A 22488-nucleotide genomic window follows, 5' to 3' on the forward strand; every position below is an offset into this window, starting at 1 on the left:
CATGTGTTACAGAATGTCAGCACCGCCTTGAGCCAGTGCAAAAAAAGCACTCTTTCATTATTCCTCCACAGTGTTGGCCGTTTCCTGTTAAGCTTGATCTGTTTCATATCTGCATCCGTAGTGATTTCTGGTGTGTGTGCTCACTTTACAGTCAGTTCCACCAAGCTCTGACCTTAATGCAAGATCGTACAGTCATGTTCATTAAGCAGCATCCCCTTCTCACCTACCATTTTCAGAGGGGGTGTTAATCCCTTCTGTAATTCTACCCTGGTCTGTTTTTGTTACAACATTCAATTTTGCGATTGAATTATTGACGTCTTCCCCCAGGCATCGCATGCAAGCCCAGCCTCTCGCATTCCCAGGCTCTCCCACCCCCATCCGGCATCAGGCACTCCTCCCACACCTCACGGACATCTGTTCACTTCTCCTCCCCCTCCCCAGCCAGCTTCCCCCAGGCCCCTGCTGCTTCACACTCTCATTGCCGTTGGCCCCCTCCCATGCCCGCCGTGTCGGATTTCTCCTCCCCCCTCCCCTTCTCTGCCTTGTTTTTTAATGTCTTACTCTCCTCTGTCCTGCCAAACCTATTTCCTTTTTTCCCCTCATCCTCTTCAGTCCCCTTCTGCCCTCTATCAAGCCGACTCCCGCATTCACTCCTCTCCTCTCTCGCCCTCAACTTACCCAGTATTCTCACCCCCTCCACTCCATGCTCCCCTCGGCCCACCTCAAGCCTCTTCCTGGTGACTGCTCTCTGCTGCTTGCCCTCAGCTTCCAAAATCTCCCTCCTCTCTCGTGGTTCCTGGAAACGCTTCATAGACTGGACTGGCATCCCGGCAAATCCCGACAGCCAGATTCACCACGTGCCGGGGTCGAGCAGATTAAAAAATCACTGCACTGTGCCTGGATATCTTTTAAAGGGTCTTAAAGCGCTGTCGGGCACGCTCAATGCTGCAGACAACCAGTTTGTTCATCTTTACAGATTTCATTCGTGTGGTATTAATATTAACATTCGTGTGGTCTTTCTCTATGCGCCTGAAGACTAATATTTATCAGACACTAAACCTTTCATCTGATTTCAAATGGATACCACGTTTTTTAATGTATATCCTTAATTTCCATTAGCCTTTTTTATTTTTTTCCCTTCATTTCTCCCTCCGTTTTTTTTTATTATACGCCACTCAACAACGCAACGCCACACACACATGCAACGCCACTCGCACATGTAACGCCAGTCACACATGCAATGCCACTCACACATGCAACGCCACTCACACATGCAACGCCACTCCACCATGCAACGCCACTCAACCATGCAACGCCACTCAACAACCCAACGCCACTCAACCACACAACGCCACTCAACCACGCAACACCACTCAACCACGCAACGCCACTCAACTACGCAACGCCACTCAACCACGCAACGCCACTCACCCACGCAACGCCACTCACCCACGCAACGCCACTCACCCACGCAACGCCACTCACACATGCAACGCCACTCACACATGCAACGCCACTCACACATGCAACGCCACTCACACATGCAACGCCACTCGTACACGCACGCAACACACAAATGCAACGCCACTCACACATGACACGGAACTCACACATGCAACAACAATAACAAATGCTACACCACTCACACACGCAACACCACTCACACAGGCAACGCCACACACACAGGCAACGCCACTCACACACGCAACGCCAATCACACATGCAACGCCAATTACACACGCAACGCCACTCACACACGCTACACCACTCACGTTCCCAATAGGTATCGCAGTAGGAAAGTTGGAGCCATTACTATTGCAAATAACAATGCCTTTTATTTTTTTATCATTTTTAAAACATAAAGGGCTTTGTCATTTACAAAACCAATAGCTCCAACTTTCCTAATGCGAGACCTATTGGCAACGCCAGTGCTTGTTTACCTTGGCTACCATTTTTCATTGTTTTTTTACAATTTTATATAGCGCAAACTTGACCCCATGGTATAGGAGCGCTTTACATGAGCACCAGTCACATTACACAAGGACATATTCGTTTTTTGTTGGCACAGGGATATTGAGTGATTTGCCCAGAATCACAGAATGTTAAGCCTTATTTGCAATGTCAATAGCTCAAACTCGCATAAATGCAAGACCTATTGCATTGCAAATGCATATTTCCTATAGATCTTAGGTTAGAATCCCTGTAAGGCTCTCCCTATTATTTGCAACTGGCAGCCTCCTGGCAGTGGGAATTCTGGGAAATGGTCAATTACCAAAGCATTTATCAATACAAATATTTTAGGGTCACAGAACCTATCTACTCAGCTGTTTAAATGCAACAGGCCAGCAAAAGGTTCTCATTTAAGAGTGCTTCCACTATTAAAGAAACTTCCGCTTGGGTTGAACAATAACTGCCCTGTGGCGGGACCTACAATATTGTGAAAGTCAGAAACTCAAAATGGGGTGTAGCTTAATAACACCCTTACCCTTTCTTTGGAAGATTGCGTTCAGTTTATGTACTTACTTTAAAAGGGTTTAATCAATGCTTTTCATCTCAGTCCACTCCATCCAAAGATGCTACACTTGTTAGGAGTGAATGTGCAGCAGTATCTTGCATTTTGAATTAGAAATATCATACAGAAATGGTGCACCAACAACAACACCTGACAAATTGAACTCATACTATGTAAAGTTTAAACTAAAATATCTTCCCTGATTATGAATTAGGCGTAGTTAGGTGAAGAGATAACAGGTGGGAGAGTGAATGATTCTGTACAATATTATTGCACCTAACAACAACTATCACTAGGGAGAGGTGTGGCACAGCTGCCAGAGCAGCTGACTGTAGAGCCCGGGGCTCACGGTTCGATACCCGTCGGCAGCTAAGCTCAGCTTAGCGTCATGTGACTCTGGGCAATAGCTCACTTAATCTCTCAGATGGCCCCTAGGACCTTAAAACCTTAAGGGGTGAAATATGTTTGTGCTTTACAAATATGGATAATTATTATTTATCACTAGACAATCCCTACGGAATGGGGAATATCTATCTATTTCCAGTCAGAATTGCTCATAGAATTCACAGTTTTGTAAGGATTAATGGCCACATTTCTCACTTTGCACCTCATCTGAGCAGGTGCTAAATGTGAGTGGGGAGAAGATGGGGTCGAGAAGGTGACTGAAGGAATAACAGCCACGGCCCTTGGGGGGAGTTCCGGTGGGGCAGAAAGGCGCCCTGCATGGCAAAATGCGATGCAGCGCGCGCTACGAAATTCGTTTTATTCATTAAATTTTGTACTTACCTCTAATTATCCATATTGATGCTTTTAGCACCCCCCGCCCTGCCCCTCCCCTGCCCCGCCTTTCTGCTCCACCAGAACTCCCTTCACGGGCCGCAGCTGAGGAATAAGAGGGTGTTTCCCAGCAAGAGAGAGGAGCGCAGAATTGGACTTGTAGCAGTTCCCAGAGTGATTTTACTCACCAGATTTCCTGGCTGGTTAAATCAGGTCTTGTGTTTAAAATGTAAAATAATAAGTCCCTAGATTTTCCTTGGATGCCCGCCTGTTGCATGGCCGAGCGTTGAAGTTGCCAAATCCCAAGAGTTTTTAGTCTTAATTTCACCACATAAGTCTTTCACCCACCATCAGACTCTCAATGCCCACTTATCTCAGTCCCATCCCTTTTTTCTCCCTTTGTCACTGTTTTTTCCATCATTCTCTTTCTCCTCCTTTCCCCTTTTCCTGCCTTTCTCACTCTTGGTCTGGGTCAAAGGCTGTTGATGAAAAATATGTCATGGTCCCTAAAATAATAGTGCTGGTCGTCAAGACTGATTTGCACATAGCAAGTCTGAACTGGGATGGCGAAGTGAGCTAAAGAATGATGATGGATTCAACCAAGATCTGTGACTGGGGACGAGTGTCTGAAAAGTTTCAGCGCTCCGTCTATCATCTCCTTGTGTTTGCTTTGTTGACCCTCACCTGCAACCACTGGTTCACAATTCAGCACTGGGTATTCATGAACACATTTAATATGGGTGTTGGTACATCAGCTATCTTATCATTTAAGCAGGGTGATATCCTACCCAGGTATCCATCTCCACCAATCCTTTATGTGTTGTTTAACTTTAGAATCAACATCAAGCTCCTTTAACACACATACAATGTAAATGCTCAGTACCTGTGCAGCATCCCAAGAAGAGAGACTGATGATGATTGTGCTTCTGAATACTGACACCAACAATATCGTGGCATACCTGTACTGAGGACAGAATACTGAGGGACACAATTTCGAAAGCTAAGTGCATATTGGGAAGTATAGAGGTACCATTCCTAATTCCACAGCTACATACCTTTAAGGTATATATGTAAAGCATAGGCACACACATGATGAGTTAGATACATCAAAGCTAGACGTGCTTATCTTTTGATATTTTATTTTTTATATTCTGTCCTCAATATTCAGTCACATTGATAGTGTTGATTCGATATTTTGGGGACACACCCTGATGCTTGGGTGGAGACTGTAAGTACTACGGATCTCTTCGCGAGTGACCTTGAAAATGGGCTAGATTTGTTCTACCCCCAGAGTTACCAATACCTGAGGTACTGGTAACTCCAGGGAATTGGAAAATTAGACCCATTAGAGTAGAAGTTGTAGTTTCTCATTCACTAGAGAATGAGAAATAACTGAGGACACCATAATTACAATCTGATTTCCAGGATATTCCCACATTTTTCCAGCAGACTTTCACGTAGGTATTGCAGCAGTTTTCTCTACGTGATAGTAAAAAAGTTTTAATTCCAACTGGCCGGGCAGTTGCTGTTCCATCTGAATTAAGAGGCCACTTGTAAATGGACGCCCATCCCTGCCTGTTCAAAAAGAGGATCAGATTCCCAAAGGTATTAGGTGCTGGAAGGTAGCCCTTCTTTTCTGTTCTTCGGTTAAGAAAAACATTCAGGAAGAGGAAGGCAAAGGCTTTTACTGCAATTTTTTCAATTCTGCTTCTGAAGTCCAGCCAAGCCAAACATCACCTTGTACATTCTGCTTGGAGATAGCGGCCTCTAACTTTCTACCATGGGCGGCTAAAAAAGCTTATACTAATAAATACAAAATATAGGTTGTCTAAACCAACGTAGCACACCAGTCCGTTCCACCTGTACCGAACTTGCAACAGTCACAGTACATCCATTGTGAGTTTTTATTGAGTGATGATGCAGAACATGGAAAACAGCTCTTATTACTTAGTGAGAAAAGCAGGGCAAAATAAGGCCATGGCTGGTCTGAAGTCTGTAAACCCCCTATACCCTTCGCCTAACCTAGTCACTCCAGTAGGTGGTGCCGTTGTACCATGGAGCTAACCCCGTTAACCGGGTCTTTGACAGCTAGAAGTCTTCCACATGTCTCATTTGTATGTACCAAGCACAGTGCCCGTCAGACTCAGCAGCAGGCACAATCGCAATTACTTCTGTAGTTTTTATCCCATATTGCTAGTTTAAACAAGTCACTATTTTACTCCACTTGTGACACGTCTAAATTTCAAGCGGGATGATTCGCAACATGCCTTGTACCACAAAAAACTTCCAAAAGCAAGATCCTTAAATTTGTGCATTCAATTAAGAACTACAAAGTAAAGAGGAGTTGCTGTTAATGTTTGTTCTTAATAACAATCATACAAGCTTAATTACTTTCAAATCACTCTAAATACATCACATGCCCAGTCGTAATCAGGAAAACAATAACATGTGACTGTTGAACAAACTTGAAAAGTATTTGTATTTGGCAGGAGAGTCATGTTCAAATTGCCACTGTCTGAGTATCTCAGGCCAATCTTGTGGAATCACTGATACTGAAAGGTTTCTGCGCCAATCACTCATTGTTGACTGTGTCTTTGCTATTGACACTGTATCGTGCTCTGCTGCCTTTTGGACAGGTTTGGGCTTTACAAATAACATTTACACACATACACGAATAAGCCATACTTAAGCTTGGAGTAAGAGACAATCACTAGAGGTGTGTGGCACCTGAAAGCTCGAGCCGGATGCTTGACTCTGGCTCAGCTCGAGGTCCTCTTGGAATCTCAAACCCAAAATACGTTGAGTTTTCAAGAAAGGTCATGCGACGTGAAGCTTACAATTGCTGACCGTGTAACATGGGGAACAAGGTCTGAATCCCACCATGGGTCCCCCATCTAGTAAATCCCGGTGAATCTCTGTGTGTCATAGCAAAAACTTGTAAGGTGGACTGTGTCTGTTGTGCAGCGCCTCTATGCCCTTGGGCAAGGTTGACACTACGTGAAACTACCAAAAATAAAATGGGGTTTCTGTCTGTCACTAAAGTGCTAATCTCTTCTAAGATTAAGGACAAACATTAAACTTTTTCATGTCATCTACTAGATGAATGGCAAAGCGTGAAAATTGAAAATATGTGATCAATCCCAGCTTGCCTGCTTGACCAAATTATGGCATCCTAGGAAAGTCCTGTGTTACCAAACCTCATTTTTATTCATCAGAGCACCTTTAGACGGTTGCAGAAGAAGGATTTTTATTCATTGCGATGTCATCTTACCGATACTGCATAACTTCTCGCTGGCTTGATGCTGAACCACTGGTGTTCCATCAGTGGCTATCTAAATTGTTAAATATATATCAGTTGGAAAATGCTGTGTACAAACTCAAGGGTCGGAATAGAAAGGCCTTCGGCCAAAAACTATGGTTACCAATTACTAATTGGATATAGGAGTTTTCATTTTTTTATGTGTCTTCTGCTTTTTCGATGTATTATGGCAATATATTATTTGCAGCTATTGTTTATATTTTATATGCTATTGTGCAATTTTCCACTGCCAATAAATCAATAAAAACATTTTTTTTTTAAAAGAGCACCTTCAGACACATGAGTTCAGAATGAACGCTGTACAAAACGCTTGCGTGTTTAACAGACGATAATGTGACTCTATGTATAATAAGAATCTAGGCCACATATAGGAAACATATGAAAATGTACTTGTTTTTAAGTTCACTAAAAGCATTGTCATCATGGAACGGCAAGGAATACTTCTCAGTTTCTGTTTAAAACTATCACTTAAAAAAATACATCTCGATACAACGCTTTGGTGTATTAAAGTATGCTTTTTTTTAAAATTTGGAAGACATCTTGAAGTAATCTAACATGCTGTTTGTTGCTTGATTTACATGCCAAATATTTTCCCGCTCATGCACTGGCTCTTAGAGCCATAGCCGACCCTTGCCTCGGCTCCGGTTTGGTTTTTCCTGTTCATTTGTTGACTCGCCGACCTCCAACAATTAATTACTCAAAGTCAATGTTTTGTGAACCAGGTTCCATGCTTGTCAGCTGTCTTGTACATGGCAGTGCCAGTCAGCCCTCAACTCTCCACTCATTCACTTAGAGGCCAATAAAGCCAGGGATGCTGAAAGCCCATCTGGTTCACGGACAGGGGTTATATGTTGGAAGTGAGTTGTTTTGCTTACTTCCCAGTGCTCGCCTAGGCTCTTCACCCCTCCCACTCGCCAAACACGCTTTCACTGATAAAAGGCCCTCTGCAAGTTTACATCAAACAAGGAACAACAAACGCCAAGAGGGTGGATTTAGAACAATTTATCAAGTTCGCCGGGATTGCTTCCAGATGTGGAGGTTAGGGGGAGGGAGGGCCGCTCGGTGAGAAGGAAGCAGGGTATTGTTTTTGAATTAATGTGAGCGCACTCTCAAGAACAGATAGCGCTTTCCCTCCATCTGGTGTAAATTTGGGCCTGCCATCATCGATTGGGATCAAACTGGCCCTGGCCTGCCTCCCCTCTCGGCCCTCCACCCCATTAACAACCAGGCCTGTCTCAATCTATCGCCTGTCACGACTCTGCCCGAACGGGTTCGTATTCCGCGCACGCGGCCCCTGCCAGGTCCCGTGACGGCTCTTAAATATCTACTAATCTTTAAACCCGCTGTACTACAGCACCGGGCGCGAGCTGCCGCATGAATATCCGATGAGCGTAAACATGAAACATTCATTGGTACTTTAAAAATTCAGGTGTGGGATCGGCATTTTTATAAGTCACAAATGACTGCGTAGGCCAGGCGCTGCACGCGGCCTCTAGACGTGGAGACCCTGCCTTAGACACCTAATACCAGTCAGGCGCAGGGAGCGGCGAGAGAATCGGGTTATATGTATTTTGAAATTTTTGATATCCTAGAACCTTAAGAAAGATAACTGGGGGGGGGGAGGGGGAGCGATAGAGTGTACTGAGGCAGAGAGAGAGAGTACTGAGGTAGAGAATGAGAGTACTGAGGCAGAGAGAGAGAGAAACAGAGACATGATGGGAGAGAGTGAAAATGGGGGGAGAAGACAAGACAGGGAAGAAAGGAGAGAGAGATAGAGAGAGGTGACAGAGGGCAGGAGATCCATTGAGGAGAGGGACAGTGAGAAGGAGAGGGAGAGAGAGAGAAAAATAGACAAGTGAGAGAGTCAGTGAAGCTTATGCAGATAATGACACAAAGTGAACTGAAGAAAGGGCTGCTGAGAGACAGAAAGAGAGAAAGGGAAGGTGTTTGTGATGAATTATATGTGAGAGCGAGAGACCTACACAAACACACACAGAAAGAAAGAGGAAACGTAACACAGAAAAGGCTTAAAAAAGAAAAGAAGAGAGGCATATTTACAAGCCCCAATCGCCACTGGAATGTCACTTTTAGTGACGTTCCTGTGGCGATAGGGGCTTCGCCTTATTTACAAGGCAGCATTAAGCCACTTAACGTGGCTCAATGCCAGATAAACCTAGTTTAAAAAGATGCAATGGGGAGAAATGTTGATTGTTTCCTCGTTTTTGCTGTTCCCCTGTGGGTGCAGCACACATAGAAACACCAAACGCCATTGATTGTTAATGTGGAGGAAGGTGTCCCTTTCTGCACATAAACAATCATTAAAAAGAAGATGTTTTGCAAGTTTAATAAGACTGAGAGACCAAGACCTGCGTAGGTATTGGTAAAGCCTTAAATAAACAAGCCATTAATCGAGCCCAGATATGGAGACAGGTAGAAAGGGAGTGTTTAACCCTGGTAGGCAGAGCGTGGAATATAGCAGCTGCGGTCGGTAATGGGAGTACCTGCAGGGTGGTGACGTAGGGAGGGGGAGGGGCAGTTGGGGGGTAGTAATATATGGATTACGGAGCTTTTACAGGTAAGTAAACATTTAAATAAATAAAACAAATTTCGTTGTGTGCACTGCATCCCCAAATGCGACGCAGTGCCCGCAACGAAATTCGTTTTATTTATGTAAATGTTTACTTACCTGTAAAGCTCCGTAATCCATACATTACTAACCCCCACCCTGCCCCTCCCCATGTCAACGCCCTGCAGGTACTCCCATTACCGACCGCGGCTGGAATATAGTGCAGGTCACAGTTTATGTAGCGTTATGCCTGTATTTCATTTTTCCAGCAAACTGTTTCCAAGTCTGCATTTTCATATGGCACCTGATAACCTGGGGTGAACTGTGCCCCAAGAGCAAAGGCAAAGGCATTGTAGCCAGGTGCTCCTGCAGTTCACTATCAGCCCTCTCATCTGCAGCTCGTGTGAACATGGATGTGACATTTGCTCCCATGCACAGCAGTTTGCTCTTCTGTAATTATGCACTGAAAAGAATAAAGGTTTCTAATTTCGGTGGGGAACATGTATCGGAAAGTAGCCGTGTTAAGCCTGTTGATTTAAGGATACTAAACTGTGTGTGGTGGAGTCTTAACGAGCAGAAACAATGTCCTTGTTTTCTGGTCAAAATCACCATGAGGTTCTTAGGAACATGAGTTCAGAAGCTGAAAATGAGGCTTCAGATTGGATACAAAGTTGAGGAGGCATTCAGTAGTAGAAAAGTTGTCAATCATATACAGAAATATATTCTAACATCATTTTGTGTCCTAAATATCGTTTACAAAAATGCTGTCCAGTGGGGTGTAGAATTACCATTATTTACTCTAAAAGGACATTATTTTTGTAGGTGATGTTTAGGAAACAATATTTATAACTGGCTATAATCTACCTATGATAGTTGGGTTCCACACCTGGAGGATGCAACTTCAAATCTGTTATTTCTTCATTATTAAACTGTCTGGCACAATTGTAATTATTCACATAACAGTAAGCAGTGACTTCAAAGAGGCCAAGAAAGGAATGGGTGCAGACGTGAGTTTCCTTTCCACTTGTTGATTAGCAGGAAATGACTGCTTGCATCACAAGCGATTGTGTTGTACTTTGTTGGTAACAAGGAAGACTTTGGAATAAATAGCATTTGTTGTGACACTAAATATTTGCACATAATAAAGATTAATATTAAAAAAAGTGCATGCATACTACACAAGTTTCTACCTTGAAGCCATAGGGACAAGTGCAGCGATAGAATTCCACGGGGTCATTATTGCACGTTCCGTTGTTTCTGCACGGGCTGGACAGGCAGGGGTTACACTTCGCCGCAATGCTGATGTCAACAGGGCCTGCGAATCCCGAAAGTCACATGGTGAGTGCCAGAATACATCTCCCACAAATGCTGCACAATTTCATTTCAGCCCCTGACAAACAATGCGATTTTCACATGATGTTGATTAATCTGCGATCAAATCTGGTTACACTGAAGATATCCAGACACTAGCCCACAGAATAATGAAACAATTAGTGTCAGATTAGAATGAAGGCCTTGCTCCTGTTCCAAGTTGGGGTTTTGGGAGAATCACCTTTCATTTTTTAAAACAATTTTCACCACAAAGCATCTTTGATATTTCACATGGGCCTGAGGAATGGTGTGGGAAGGGATTTCACTTTGATTACCTCAGATGTAGTGAAAAGAACATTTGCTAATAACCCAACAATGAAACTGATCAAACCCCCCCCAAAACAAATGATCTCTGTCACTAGCTAGAGGCCTTCCTGTGCCACTAATATAAGGCCTTCCAGGCTGAGAGACTCAGGGTAAGTTGAATGTCTGTACCTGTAAGCCCCAGGGGTTCCCTTTCTGGGTTACTCCAAAATGGACTCTGTTAGAAAATGCCAACTTTCTAAAAGTGGCATTTTCAGACCAGCAATTTAACTAAAATATGTATTTTTAGATTGTAAGCCCAGGGACACCAAACTCCAATTTCCTATCAGTTCCAACTTGAAAAATACCCTTGCAAGATGTTACCAGGCAGCTTGAATGCTAACCTCTGGGAGAGATAGGCCTTGCTGTAGTGAAAAACAAAATTTGCATTATTTCATTACCAGAACATGTAAAACACAATAGTAAATGTCCTACCTTTTAAATACATTGCACCTTGCCCATAGGGCTACCTAGTGCCTTCCTTTGGGGTGCCGTACATGTAATAAAAGGGAAGGTTTGGGCCTGGCAAGTGGGTGCACTTGCTGAGTCGAAATGGCAGTTTAACACTGTACACACAGGCACTGCATTGACAGGCCTGATTCATATTTGCAGGTCTACTTATCTGGGTGGCGCAATCAGTGCTGCTGGCCCACTAGTAGCATTTGATTTACAGGCCCTGGGCACACCTGGAGCTCTGTACTACGGACTTACTAGTAAATCAAATAGGTCAATCATGGAGAAACCAATTACCAATATATTTTAGATAGGGAGCACTTGCACTTTAAAACTGGTCAGCAGTAGTCCTGTCTTTTTGCCTCTGACTTCCGGTTTTTGACTGTGTGCTGGGTTTCGATTTTGCTGGCACTTTACTACTGCTGACCAGTTTTAAAGTGCAAGTGCTCCCCATATAGATTCTCCTAATTTTCGTTTCCTAGTACCTTTTATCGCATATAGGCTTGTTTCTAAATTTGCTAAGACATTTTAATGCGCCAAGAATCAAACCTTGGAGGTTCTGGGGCGAGCCACTCAGAAGCTATAACTAATCGAGCCACGGTCATTGCCAGAAATACAAAATACCGCTGTTTGTAAAAGGCATTTCCCATATTAACCCCCTTGCCCAACTCCTAAAAGCATTAAAGCTGGTGTGCCATTCTAAGACCATGGCAGGTATGTGCTCAAGTAAGTGTGTGTGTGTGTGTGTGTGTGGTGTCTTGTCTTTCTTGAGCTTTGATCAATCTCAAAGATATACATTTTTGACCCATAAAGACTTTCTTTAATCTATACCTCTGTTCAGGAAAATTGTTTTCTGCCTAGTGCTTATTTGAAGCTGCTCTATCATGGGACCTGAAATAGGGATGTAAGGTACAAGGGTTTAATGAATGTGTTGGACAAAATACTTAAAATGGGAAAAGCTCGCTTTAAATACCTTCTGCTTCTCCTGGCCTTCTGCAGGGCTTTTATGCTCAAGCAACTCTCTAGCTGTGTTTCAAGCCTCACTGTGATTGCTTCCAATGTAGTTGCTGCTCTTCCAGGAGCGTAGTTAACCAGTAAGGCCAAAGCAAAGGAAATGAAAGTGTAGGACGGCAATCTAATTGTCATGAACATCCAGACACATTGCCGTTATATGGGTCTTACAGGGTGCTAGGGAGGTAATTAAAGCAAAGTAAAAATATACAAATTTCGGATATTTTCTAATTAGTTATATTGCTTCTAAAACATGAGTTACATATGCTTTTCAGGTCAATTTTCTGCTTTTTCGAAAAGGACAGAAACAAAATGACTCATTTTTTTTATCAGTGTAAGTGGTGCATTGGACAACATTTTATTGGTGAGCCATAATTCTCGTCAGGGAACTACTGGTGTTGTGAGTTAGCTGAAGGAGCAAGCTTGAGCTTCTCTGAAGCAAGCTAGGAGTTCAAAATAGCAAGCTGGAGCTATAAAGCCACTTTTTTCCTAAATTCTGTTCTAAGCACAACGAAAAAGCTAACATTTAAATAATATTTAAGTCACAAATAATTCCACTTTTTCAAAATTAGAGTGTATGAAGTTGTTTGAAGCATGCCAAATATGTCACGCTTCTTCCTCTTTAGCTTTAATTGAGAATTTACAAGCTTCTTTCTATTTTGAAATATTTCCAAAAATAAACTATCCTTTCCCGGTCACATCCTGGGTGACCGTGTAAGTCTTGATTGGCTTCACCTGAGAACACATTCAAGGAGGCCGCTGAATGGAGCTCCTTATCTGCCCCTTCTAGATCCTGTTATGTAGCAAAAGATAACCGCGTGCAATCAGCACCGGCTTTCACTAAAAGCCATTAGCATTAATCAATGGGGATTGTGGAAGCAGGGCTAACATACCGCATGCATGCCAACTTCCACATTCATTTAACCTTCAGCCGGGACTCAGTGCCTTGATAGATGCTAAAGTGAATGGCAGGATGCTGCACAACCTGGTATCCAGCACCCACAGGCACAGTATTATGAGGTAGAATGCATCTTCCTCAAATCAGATGGTCACAAAGTGGCCCTCTGGATCCAGGCACATGGAGAGTACTCTGGTGGGTGTCTTGGCCGCCTGGGAAGCTTTGTACACTTTTGGAGGTGCAAGGTGGTGTAAGTGGCACGTGCCCCCCTCCCACTGCCTAATGTCAGCATGTGTGGGGCTTCACTCTTCATGTTTGGTGGTCTCCTTTCAGCAAAGCTGGAAGTGGTGTGTCTGTCCCTCTTCGCTCCACTCTTTCTCATGTCACAGATATAGGGGTTTATGAGGTATGGTTGCAGCATACCTCTTCTAATAGCACAGGGAGCAGGTGCTCCTGTTTCTGACAGATTGTCACCTTCCTATCTCGATTTTGGAACCTTATTTTTCTGTATTTGTTGTACTTAAGCCAGAAGAACCTGGACAGGAACAATTTGGCAAACACAAGCAGGACAGTCCTTTGACTTCCTCTGGATGGTCTCTCTGACTTCTACTCATAACATGCTGAGCCTGGAACAGCTGCAGTGGCTTTCAAGCAACACCCATGAATACCTAGGTGGGAGTCGGCTTTATTGACTTTACCTGCAGAGGACATGGTTCAAGAGAATCCTGGTATCTCAGGGCAGAGCTAGCTGACTAGGCTGGCTTCCCCCACCCAGTGTACCGTAATTCTGATTGCTGAGCAGCAATCATGTCTGCTTTAATAGTAATGATTAACACTGAAGTCTATTTTAACCCCTTCCACACATGGCGTAGCCTCCTCGCACGCTGATGCCGAGCCCAGCTCGTCATGTAAAGTGCGATTCCCAAAATCCCAGCATGCGAGCAAAATAACGCTAGCGCGCATGAGGTTAATGCCATTCAAAGTGGAAGTGCTCAATGATGTATCACTGATTTGCTGGCTGAGTCAAGTGGGTCCGAGCCCGTATGCACGGTGAATCGCAATGGCGCCGCCTGCTACTGCTATGAAATTCAAGAACATTATATTCAGGGTTTGGTAAGGGCCTGATTAACACTTTTGAGATTCTTTATGTAACATGTTTACAGATCGTACATGTTTTTCTATTTTGTGATCCTATTCACCTGTTTTTGCTCCATCTGTGTTTTTAGGTCGAGCCTGGGCAGAGCATGCACTGCCAGGCGAGACATGCTGTATTAAGGTATGGACTTGGAGCTCCACCCACTCTCTGCCCATATTTTTTATTGGCTTGTGTAATTGTCCTTTGGAAACTGTAGATGTTTAATGGTCAATAGGCTTAGTAGTCCCTCGTCTCATTTTGTAACCTCCCTTGTGGACACCCCCTGTTACATTTGGTATTACTCAGTAGGCTTTAATTACAGCCCCCGAACACTATTTGCTTAAATGGGGTTCTCCTGCTTGCTGTTGCAGGCAGGAGACGCACTCCTGCAACGCTACAAATTGTTTTTTTCATAGCACAACACAACACGGTCATTCAGTGGTGGCCGTGCCTGGTCGCATGTATTTTTTTTTACTATTTATAAACTTTTATTTTTTAAACGTCCCCATTCCACACTTTAATGGCGGATGCACCCCTTTCCTTAGATGAGCGCATCTAAGGAAAGGGGCACAGTCGACAGTAATGTGATATTGTAGCATGGGCGCTTTTACACAAAATTCACACACTTCACAAATAAATGCTTTTTTTGGTAAAAGAGCTCCGTACCGGGTTTTCACTTTAATGGTGGATTATCTAAGGAATGGGGCGGTTTAACAAACAAGCATTTGCAATGCAATAGGTATCGCATTTACGTGAGTTTCATAAATGCGAGACCTATTGTACTTCGAATGCTTGTTAACATTTTGTATTAAACATCATGATGTCGTTGTGGTAGAACCTGTCCTGCTTGTGTGGTAAGTGAAGCTCCAGGTGCCTTGTCAACGTGCAGCAGAAACATAACGTGCTGATTCTAAAACCAACTCGAAGAACTAAAATCGAACAAAACAGTTAACATTGTAAACATGTGAATTAACTATCCAATACACAGGTCTTTTTAAAATAGTTTGGTGGAAATCCCTAGCACATGCTATAAGCCTGGTACTGTTGCACTCACCTAAATAGCACAGATGCGATGTAACCTAGTGAACCAATCCCCGAAATCAAACATCTGGCATTATATGATAAAGCATATTAGCACAATGCTGTGACATTAATGTGAGGAATGTGCTAACCAGCAGGTCTGGACAGTTATCAGGCACAGACTGCATTGCCAGCTGTCTGCGAGGGGCCTGAACAGTGATTGATTATCCACCCACTTCCAATCTAATGTTCAAGTGATACTCTAGATCAACATAATACATTGGCAGAAACACTGGCATAAAATTGCCTTCTGTTGCCCTTCTAACTTTAGTAACATTGTTAATTTTACGAGCGATGAATCCAGGACAGAAACGCCTCTCTTGATAACAAATGCAGTTCACTTATTGATATTGTACTTCATGGGAGAGGTACGTTCGGTGTGTTTGTGTGCATGCATGTATCTATATTTCTGAAGTGATCTATTCATGTGTTTTAACAGTTTCCCTTTCAGATATGGGTGTATTAAAATAATTTGACAATGACTATGCACCACACTTTCAGGACTGACTGCTAAATCGTGTGTTCACCTGAACTGAATTTACAGCAGGGGCTGCTCCTCCGCTAAGGGAGAGAAGCATCGCCCCACTGCTCTCAGGGCAAGAAAAAGGAAATTTAAAATGATAATATCGTTATTATCATTTTATTTTTCCGAGCTATGGGGCTGAGGTAGGGCAGGGCGGGGCTGGTGCCACAGGGGTAGGAGCAGTTGATGCACTCGAGTGCGCATGATGATTTGGCCCGCCGTCTGGGGCCGGCCAGACAGTCATGGGCACTTAGCATTTTCTCTATCAGGCCTTAATACACAGCCTGGATGGAGAACATGCCCAGGCTCCCAGTCCCCGTCTGAGTGCCAAACTACAGCGCTCACACCAATCACAATGCTGCATTGCGGTGTTGTGATTTGCTTAGGGGAGCCTGTGTGTTTCCAGGACTCATCAGCGAAGCAACGACGGTGGAGAAATGGAGGCAGCCGTGAGGAGGTAAGTGTTTTAAAAAAAATATTTTGTTACCTCACCACCCCCATTCCCTGCCAGCTGCCACTGACTTACAGGTGCAAAAAAGGGGAAGTGACGTCACACATTCTAGGGACAGTCATGTAAAATGCAATGAACAGCTCTAGACGTACATTTGTGGGTATTCAGAAACAGTCTGCAGTACCTTTCCATCCATACAAATACGTGGAAATGTAATCTTATAAAAAGCTGGAACCAGGGGAATAAGCATATCTACCAGGTGCTGATGGGCCTCGAGCTCAAGGGGGGCCATTCCGGCACTATGCAGAGGAGGCAGGTCCCTGGCTCGAGAGCTCCTGACTGGGAGCTTGGTCGGCCTCCTCCATCTACTTTGTAGGGTGACCCCCTCAAGTTTCATTACACCACTGACTGGAACAAGTGTCATCCCAGCCCTAGACTGTAAATGATATACTTTTATGGGTTTGTATGGATACTACTTTTTTAAGTAGAACATGGTCATTTTCATGGACAAAAATGAAAAATGTTTACCTTCCCACATTTCACTATTCAGACTCCAATTGTCTGTCCTCTTTCCCAGTGTTTCAATGTACCCAGGATGGTGGACAGGAAATATAGCTCTGTAAATCCTTTTCCAATCACACTCCTACTGTGTATTGTGAATACCCGAAAATGTGTAAATAAATAGGCATGGTAGACGGTAGCCTGTTATATGTAGGCCAACATGTACCCATTTGTTTTTACCTTAAATGTAAGTGCATATTTTAGTGGAACAACCACGTCCCTGCCCCACTACAGACATGAAAGAACTATTTTCCAATTACATTACTTAAATATATTGGGACATTGCATTTTTTCGGGAACATTAATGTTGATTCTCATTGGAAATAAAGAGTGACAGGCTGGGAAGTTTAAATAAATACTTCTGGATTATAGTCTGTGAATTCTCCACGGACAGTCATGACAGGAGATGCCTAACCCCTCCCTTACTACTAAGACAGGAGGGTTAGCACCACAGGGGATTGTCAACAACCGTATAATGGGTGCGTGACGACTAACATTTACAGAAATATCATCTTACATAAATATTGTTTCTTAAATATGATTCAGAAAAATATCATCCCATTGGGTATAACATTTATATTACTAACTCCAATTGGATACTGTTTAGGTAAATGATGTTTAAGGCAGAATATTTTTGTAAAATAATGTTTTGGCCACCATAATCTGGTGCCGTACAAGCATGACAAAAATAGTCTATGAATCCAAACTCACTAAACTTTGTTTAGAAGGTGTAATTTTATTAAGAATGCAAAAGTAGTTTGCATACATTTAACTGTTTATTCAAGAAAAAAGAGGCAGGGCAGAAATAAATACATTAAAATTGACACAGAATGTAATCACTGAAAGCACATGAACTGTAACTGAGTCGCTGTGCAGGTTGCACAAAGTGTCCAACATCCTCTCAGAGATTTAAGCCCAAACATGCAGACAATGCTTGTGTATACCAACCTTTGCACTGGAAACGGTGGGCTGGAGTTGTGAGAAGTAGTCTGTCGGTCATATCTTCTGGCCCACTGCACCGGGCAATGCCAGGCTCCTTGTACCCAGCCTTCACCCATTCAGACAGCCAGCGTAGATTGCAATCACAATGCAACGGATTGGTGCCAAGAGCACTGCGAGGACCAAACATCAAAATGTCATTACTATTGTGCATTATCCACAGGACGTCAACCTTGCTTGTATCTCAGAACATTACATTTTTAATAATGTCATAATACCGCATCAAAAACATCACTGAACAAAATATCAAGAGGTAAGATTATATCGCTGTTAGAAGGTGCTTCTGACCATCTGAGCAGCCCAAATTTTTTGCTTTTTGAACACCTTATTAATGAGCTTTTACTGTTGGGGAACCTCATAAGTTGGATCTCACCCAAAGTGAACTCATGATGAAAGAGACTGTATGTGGATATTACCGGTGTCCCCATGATGATAGTTGCGCTGCAACCAGAGTAAAGGGCACTGGGCTGGTTACATCCAGACACGTGTGTACATGCGTGTGCACATGTGTAGGGGCTGCGCTGGGAGATTCCTGGAGTACACAGCCCAGGAGCAGATACCGGTAGAATGGTGTGGCAGGAATTAGGCAGAGTTGGGTGGTGACATGGAATAGGTTTTATACTATGGGAAGACATATGTAAGGGAAAGTCAGTGTGCTTTACTGTTTTCACTGAAGGAACACTCCATTATCCTCCTATGAAGATGGGACCACATGGGGTAGTTTCACTTCCCCAGGTCCTACAAATTCCATACACGCACCAAAGTACACTGTAAGTTGTGTGAAAAGAAATATTCTGCTGAGTCCAAAGCCATGTCTGTACTGCTTATGGGTCATCCAGAAATGTCATATTCCTCTGACACAGCTCATAGCCAGAGCCCGGCTGGGTCTGACTCTGCCAGGCTGAATTAATGACCTTCCTCCCCAAGCTGTAGCATCAGAGGCCTAGCCCTTCACTGCAGGCATTCCAAGGGCGAAGGTCTCCTCTCCAAGAAGGAGAGATGGTGGCTGGAGCTGCAGGTTATCCACCAGCAGATGTCACCTGGTGCCAGGTATCAAGCTGCTCTGGAAAGAAGGCAGCAATGGGGGGAAGGGAGCTTTTCAAAGACCATGTGGCATGAGACCCCTGGACAATGACATTTTGAACTATCCCAGAGGCCTATGTAGGAAGGAGGGAGCAGGGGCCGAGAGGTGATATATCGCTGCAGGATAGAGCCTTCCTGCCAGCCCCCTCCAAATTCTTTTGAAAGGTCTTGGACAGGAAGACGAGCGCTTTCTGGGGTGAAGTCTTCTGAGGAAGACTGGTGCTGGAGCCTGGCGCCAGAGGGAGTTGGAAGGAAGACCCCCCTGACTGTCCCAGGAACCTGGATTGCACCTGTGGGGGAGTCCAGGACCAGTGAGGAGAAGCCTGGGCCTCTGCGCAAGGAGAAGAGTGGCCCAGGAGGAGAGCCAGGTGAAAGGCTGGCACAGGGAGCCAGTGAAGACAGCTACCTGCTGAGTTCACCCTCTTGGAGGCTAGGAGGGTGAACGAAAGGGCTACAGATGGCTAGAGCTAGCCATCAGGAGCAAGAAGAAAATTGTGCAAATCAGCCGCTTGGGGCCCAGATATTCCCCCCCAGAAGGTAGGCCACCTTTGACCTCTGAGAGGACCGACAACGAAGTGCGGGGGCTCCTCCACTGGTCCTTGATGTACCCCCGGGGTGGGTCAGGTCCCGTGGGCTGCTCCAGAAAAAAGAAAAAGTCGGGGAGCGCCATCGCGCTCTCCGTGATGAGCTCAAGGGGCCTGGGACCTCCAACTTCAGGCCCGCCGAAGTTGAAGCCGGGAAGCACTGTCACGCTCCCCATGAAGAATTCTGGGGCCCGGGAATCCCAACCCTGGGCCCCTAGTGGCAGCAGGGTGGAAGGGGAAGTGCAGACGCACTCCCACACGGCGAGTCAGGTCGAAGTCAGGTAGCGCTGTTGCGCCCCTTGTGAAGACCTCCTGGAGGAGGCCCAGGACCTTCAACACTGGGCCCCAGTGACACCGAGAGGAGGGGGAGTGCCGCAGCACTCCCAAGTGGTAGGAGGAAGGTGAGGGAGTAAGACAGCACTCCCCCGAGGACCCGCCAACAAGGAGCCATCTCCGGGTCTTCCCGCAGGAGCGGGCAGATCAGAATAGAGGCGTGGCCACATACGACGATGCGGGGCAGGCGGGGAGCCAGCTGGAGAGACCGGGGTTCCGCTCCCCAAGTTGCTATCACCTCCCCACTAATCCTGAAATGTGAGTTTGCCGGGTGGGGTCAGGCACCTGAGAAGAGGAGAGAAGCAGAGGCCACCACCGATGGCAGTGCAGCTATCCCAGAGCCGCTGCTAAGTTATGCAGCAATTAAGCAAACATGCCCAATAATGCTTTGCAGGGCCTGGGAAGGCCTGCAGGAAACCTGGCTATCTCGGCCTGTGGTAGCCCCAGGACGATGGGGCCACCACTGTTGATGTGCAAAGGTGCAGAGGGAGCTGAAGGAGCAATGCAGTCTCCCCCACCACAAAGAGGTGAAGTCGCCCCCTAAGTCTCTGGGGGACTTGAAAGAAACAACCTCTTAAGGGCTCAGTGATGCGTCAACAGTATCCTGTGGCTGGAACATTTGTTCTTCAGCTGGGGGTGCGTTATGGACTGCACAAAGGTGTGAAAGGCTGGGCTGGGGATGTCTGGAGAAGGGCATTCCCTGGAGGTGAAGAGATTCCGTCGCACAAGAAGTGCATTTACCTAAGGTTAATTCTTTTGAGGGACTGAAAGTCACATGTGTAATGTGAAGTTATAAGCAAATTGGAGTTATGTTGCAGGACATTCCTGCTAGGGTGCGTGGCTGAATATGCTTAATCATGTGATTATAACTGTGATGCCTTTTAGGGGCTTTAATTGCAATGCATTATAACTGTTATCAGCTATGATAAGTACTGTAATTTTAAGTGATGCCTAAACATGTATTCTTGCTGCTGCGTTAGATGTACTGGAGGTACTGCTCTCTCCGGATCTGCGCTGGCTGGAGTGGAAAAAGGACGAACTGACGTCAGCGTGCGAAGGCAAAGTCTAAGTAGCTGCTGCGTCGTCATCCTGGCAACCACGACACCAACAACGAACGCGAAGCCACCTTTCGACGCGCAGGGGTACTGCCAACAAAAAAATTCTCCGGATCCAGTCTGACGCCTGGGGGTAATTTACAAGGTAAGGAATCTATAAAGAATTCTCTCTTTCAGATCTACAAGTATTACTATGCAGTGGCCCAATTGAATTGCAGATGCTCTAGCTGCTGGAGAAGGCATGTCAGAACTAGGACATTGATTAATAATATAATCCCCAGCTGAGGTGTTGAGATGGTTACTTGGCTGTCCCTAAAGAGGGCGAGAACAACCTTAAGTGGGTGGCCAGATCCTGCTGAGGCGCCTATACCACTAAGCGTTGTACACAGACTCCCAACAGACAGGGCCTGCCACTCTGTGCGATGCCTGGCTGCTCTGCACTTGGGTTGCGAAACAATTTTAGCCCAATGGGCCTCACCACATGGGAAGACAATTTCTAGGTTCTATACACCTTTGAGGGCCTGATGGATGTCTACTTTATGCTGCCCTCACAACCCATTTGTGGCATAGGACACGTGATTAACGAGAGACTTCTCATATTCTGCAGGTATTACTCATACATGGTGGGGCCAGATGGGCTATTACCTGCCTTTATAGTACTATAAGCAGTGATATGGGCGCATCGCTCCCGCCTCTAAGGGCTTACTGGGAGTCTGTGCTGGATGTGATGCTTGCAGATAAGCAATGGGCACAATGCATAGGGTCTCCACCAACTCTACTCTTACATATAACCAATTCAATTCCACATGAATAGCCCAAATGTATGCAGGCACCAAGGATGCCTGCCCCGTGGCTCATCTGACACTGCAGACTTTGCCCACATGATGAGGGATTTCCCCCTCTAAAAGGCGCCTACTGCTACCAGATATTTACTAACATCTTGGATGCACTGAGCTACTACCTCGCAAAAGATGCAACACATTGTTTATTAGGTCCTACTGCGGTAGTAGTAAATGTAAATTCCCCAGCAAGTTATTCAATCTGGCACTAATTCTTTCTAAGTGGCAGAGAGCCATATGCTGAAAGTTGAACCTCTCCCCTCCCTTACAGCTGTGACTCACATATTTACGTGCTGGGATATTGGTTGAAAAGGACACGCTGCGCAGACTCGGTAAAGGTCATGATGAGCCTGCCTCACCTCCTGACTGGGGAAGATACCTCACCACAATAGTGGCCAAATCGGATGAGAGCCTGCTCTGAACTCCTGGATGCACAGTATGTATATATCAGTTTTTTTTGTGGTGACTGTGAGTCCTAGGGGTGTTCCCCCTTCCTTTCCGTGGCACTCCGGCACCACCCAGGGATCCTGCCTTTGTCGCCCTGGCAATGCATTCTTGTGGCTCCTCCCTGCCCCACCTTCCTCGCTATTTGCCCTCCTCGTCCTCTGCCCTGTGAGACTCCACTACCTGGTGCT

At 45.0% G+C, this 22488-nt stretch overlaps 1 protein-coding gene across 3 annotated transcripts in view; it reads right to left on the reverse strand.

Annotated features, from left to right (window-relative positions):
- SLIT3 (slit guidance ligand 3) overlaps positions 1-22488 on the reverse strand; it is a 967014-nt gene that overhangs the window by 88037 nt on the left and 856489 nt on the right. For all 3 annotated transcript variants that reach the window (XM_086931418.1, XM_086931419.1, XM_086931420.1), the window contains 2 exons: positions 17909-18072; positions 10365-10489 (listed from right to left, as the gene is read on the reverse strand). In XM_086931418.1, coding sequence (XP_086787544.1) covers positions 10365-10489; positions 17909-18072 — 289 coding nt within the window. The remainder of the gene's footprint in view (positions 1-10364; positions 10490-17908; positions 18073-22488) is intronic.

This window comes from Lissotriton vulgaris, chromosome 7 (genome assembly GCF_964263255.1).
Source record: "Lissotriton vulgaris chromosome 7, aLisVul1.2, whole genome shotgun sequence".
NCBI classification, from domain to species: Eukaryota; Metazoa; Chordata; class Amphibia; order Caudata; family Salamandridae; genus Lissotriton; species Lissotriton vulgaris.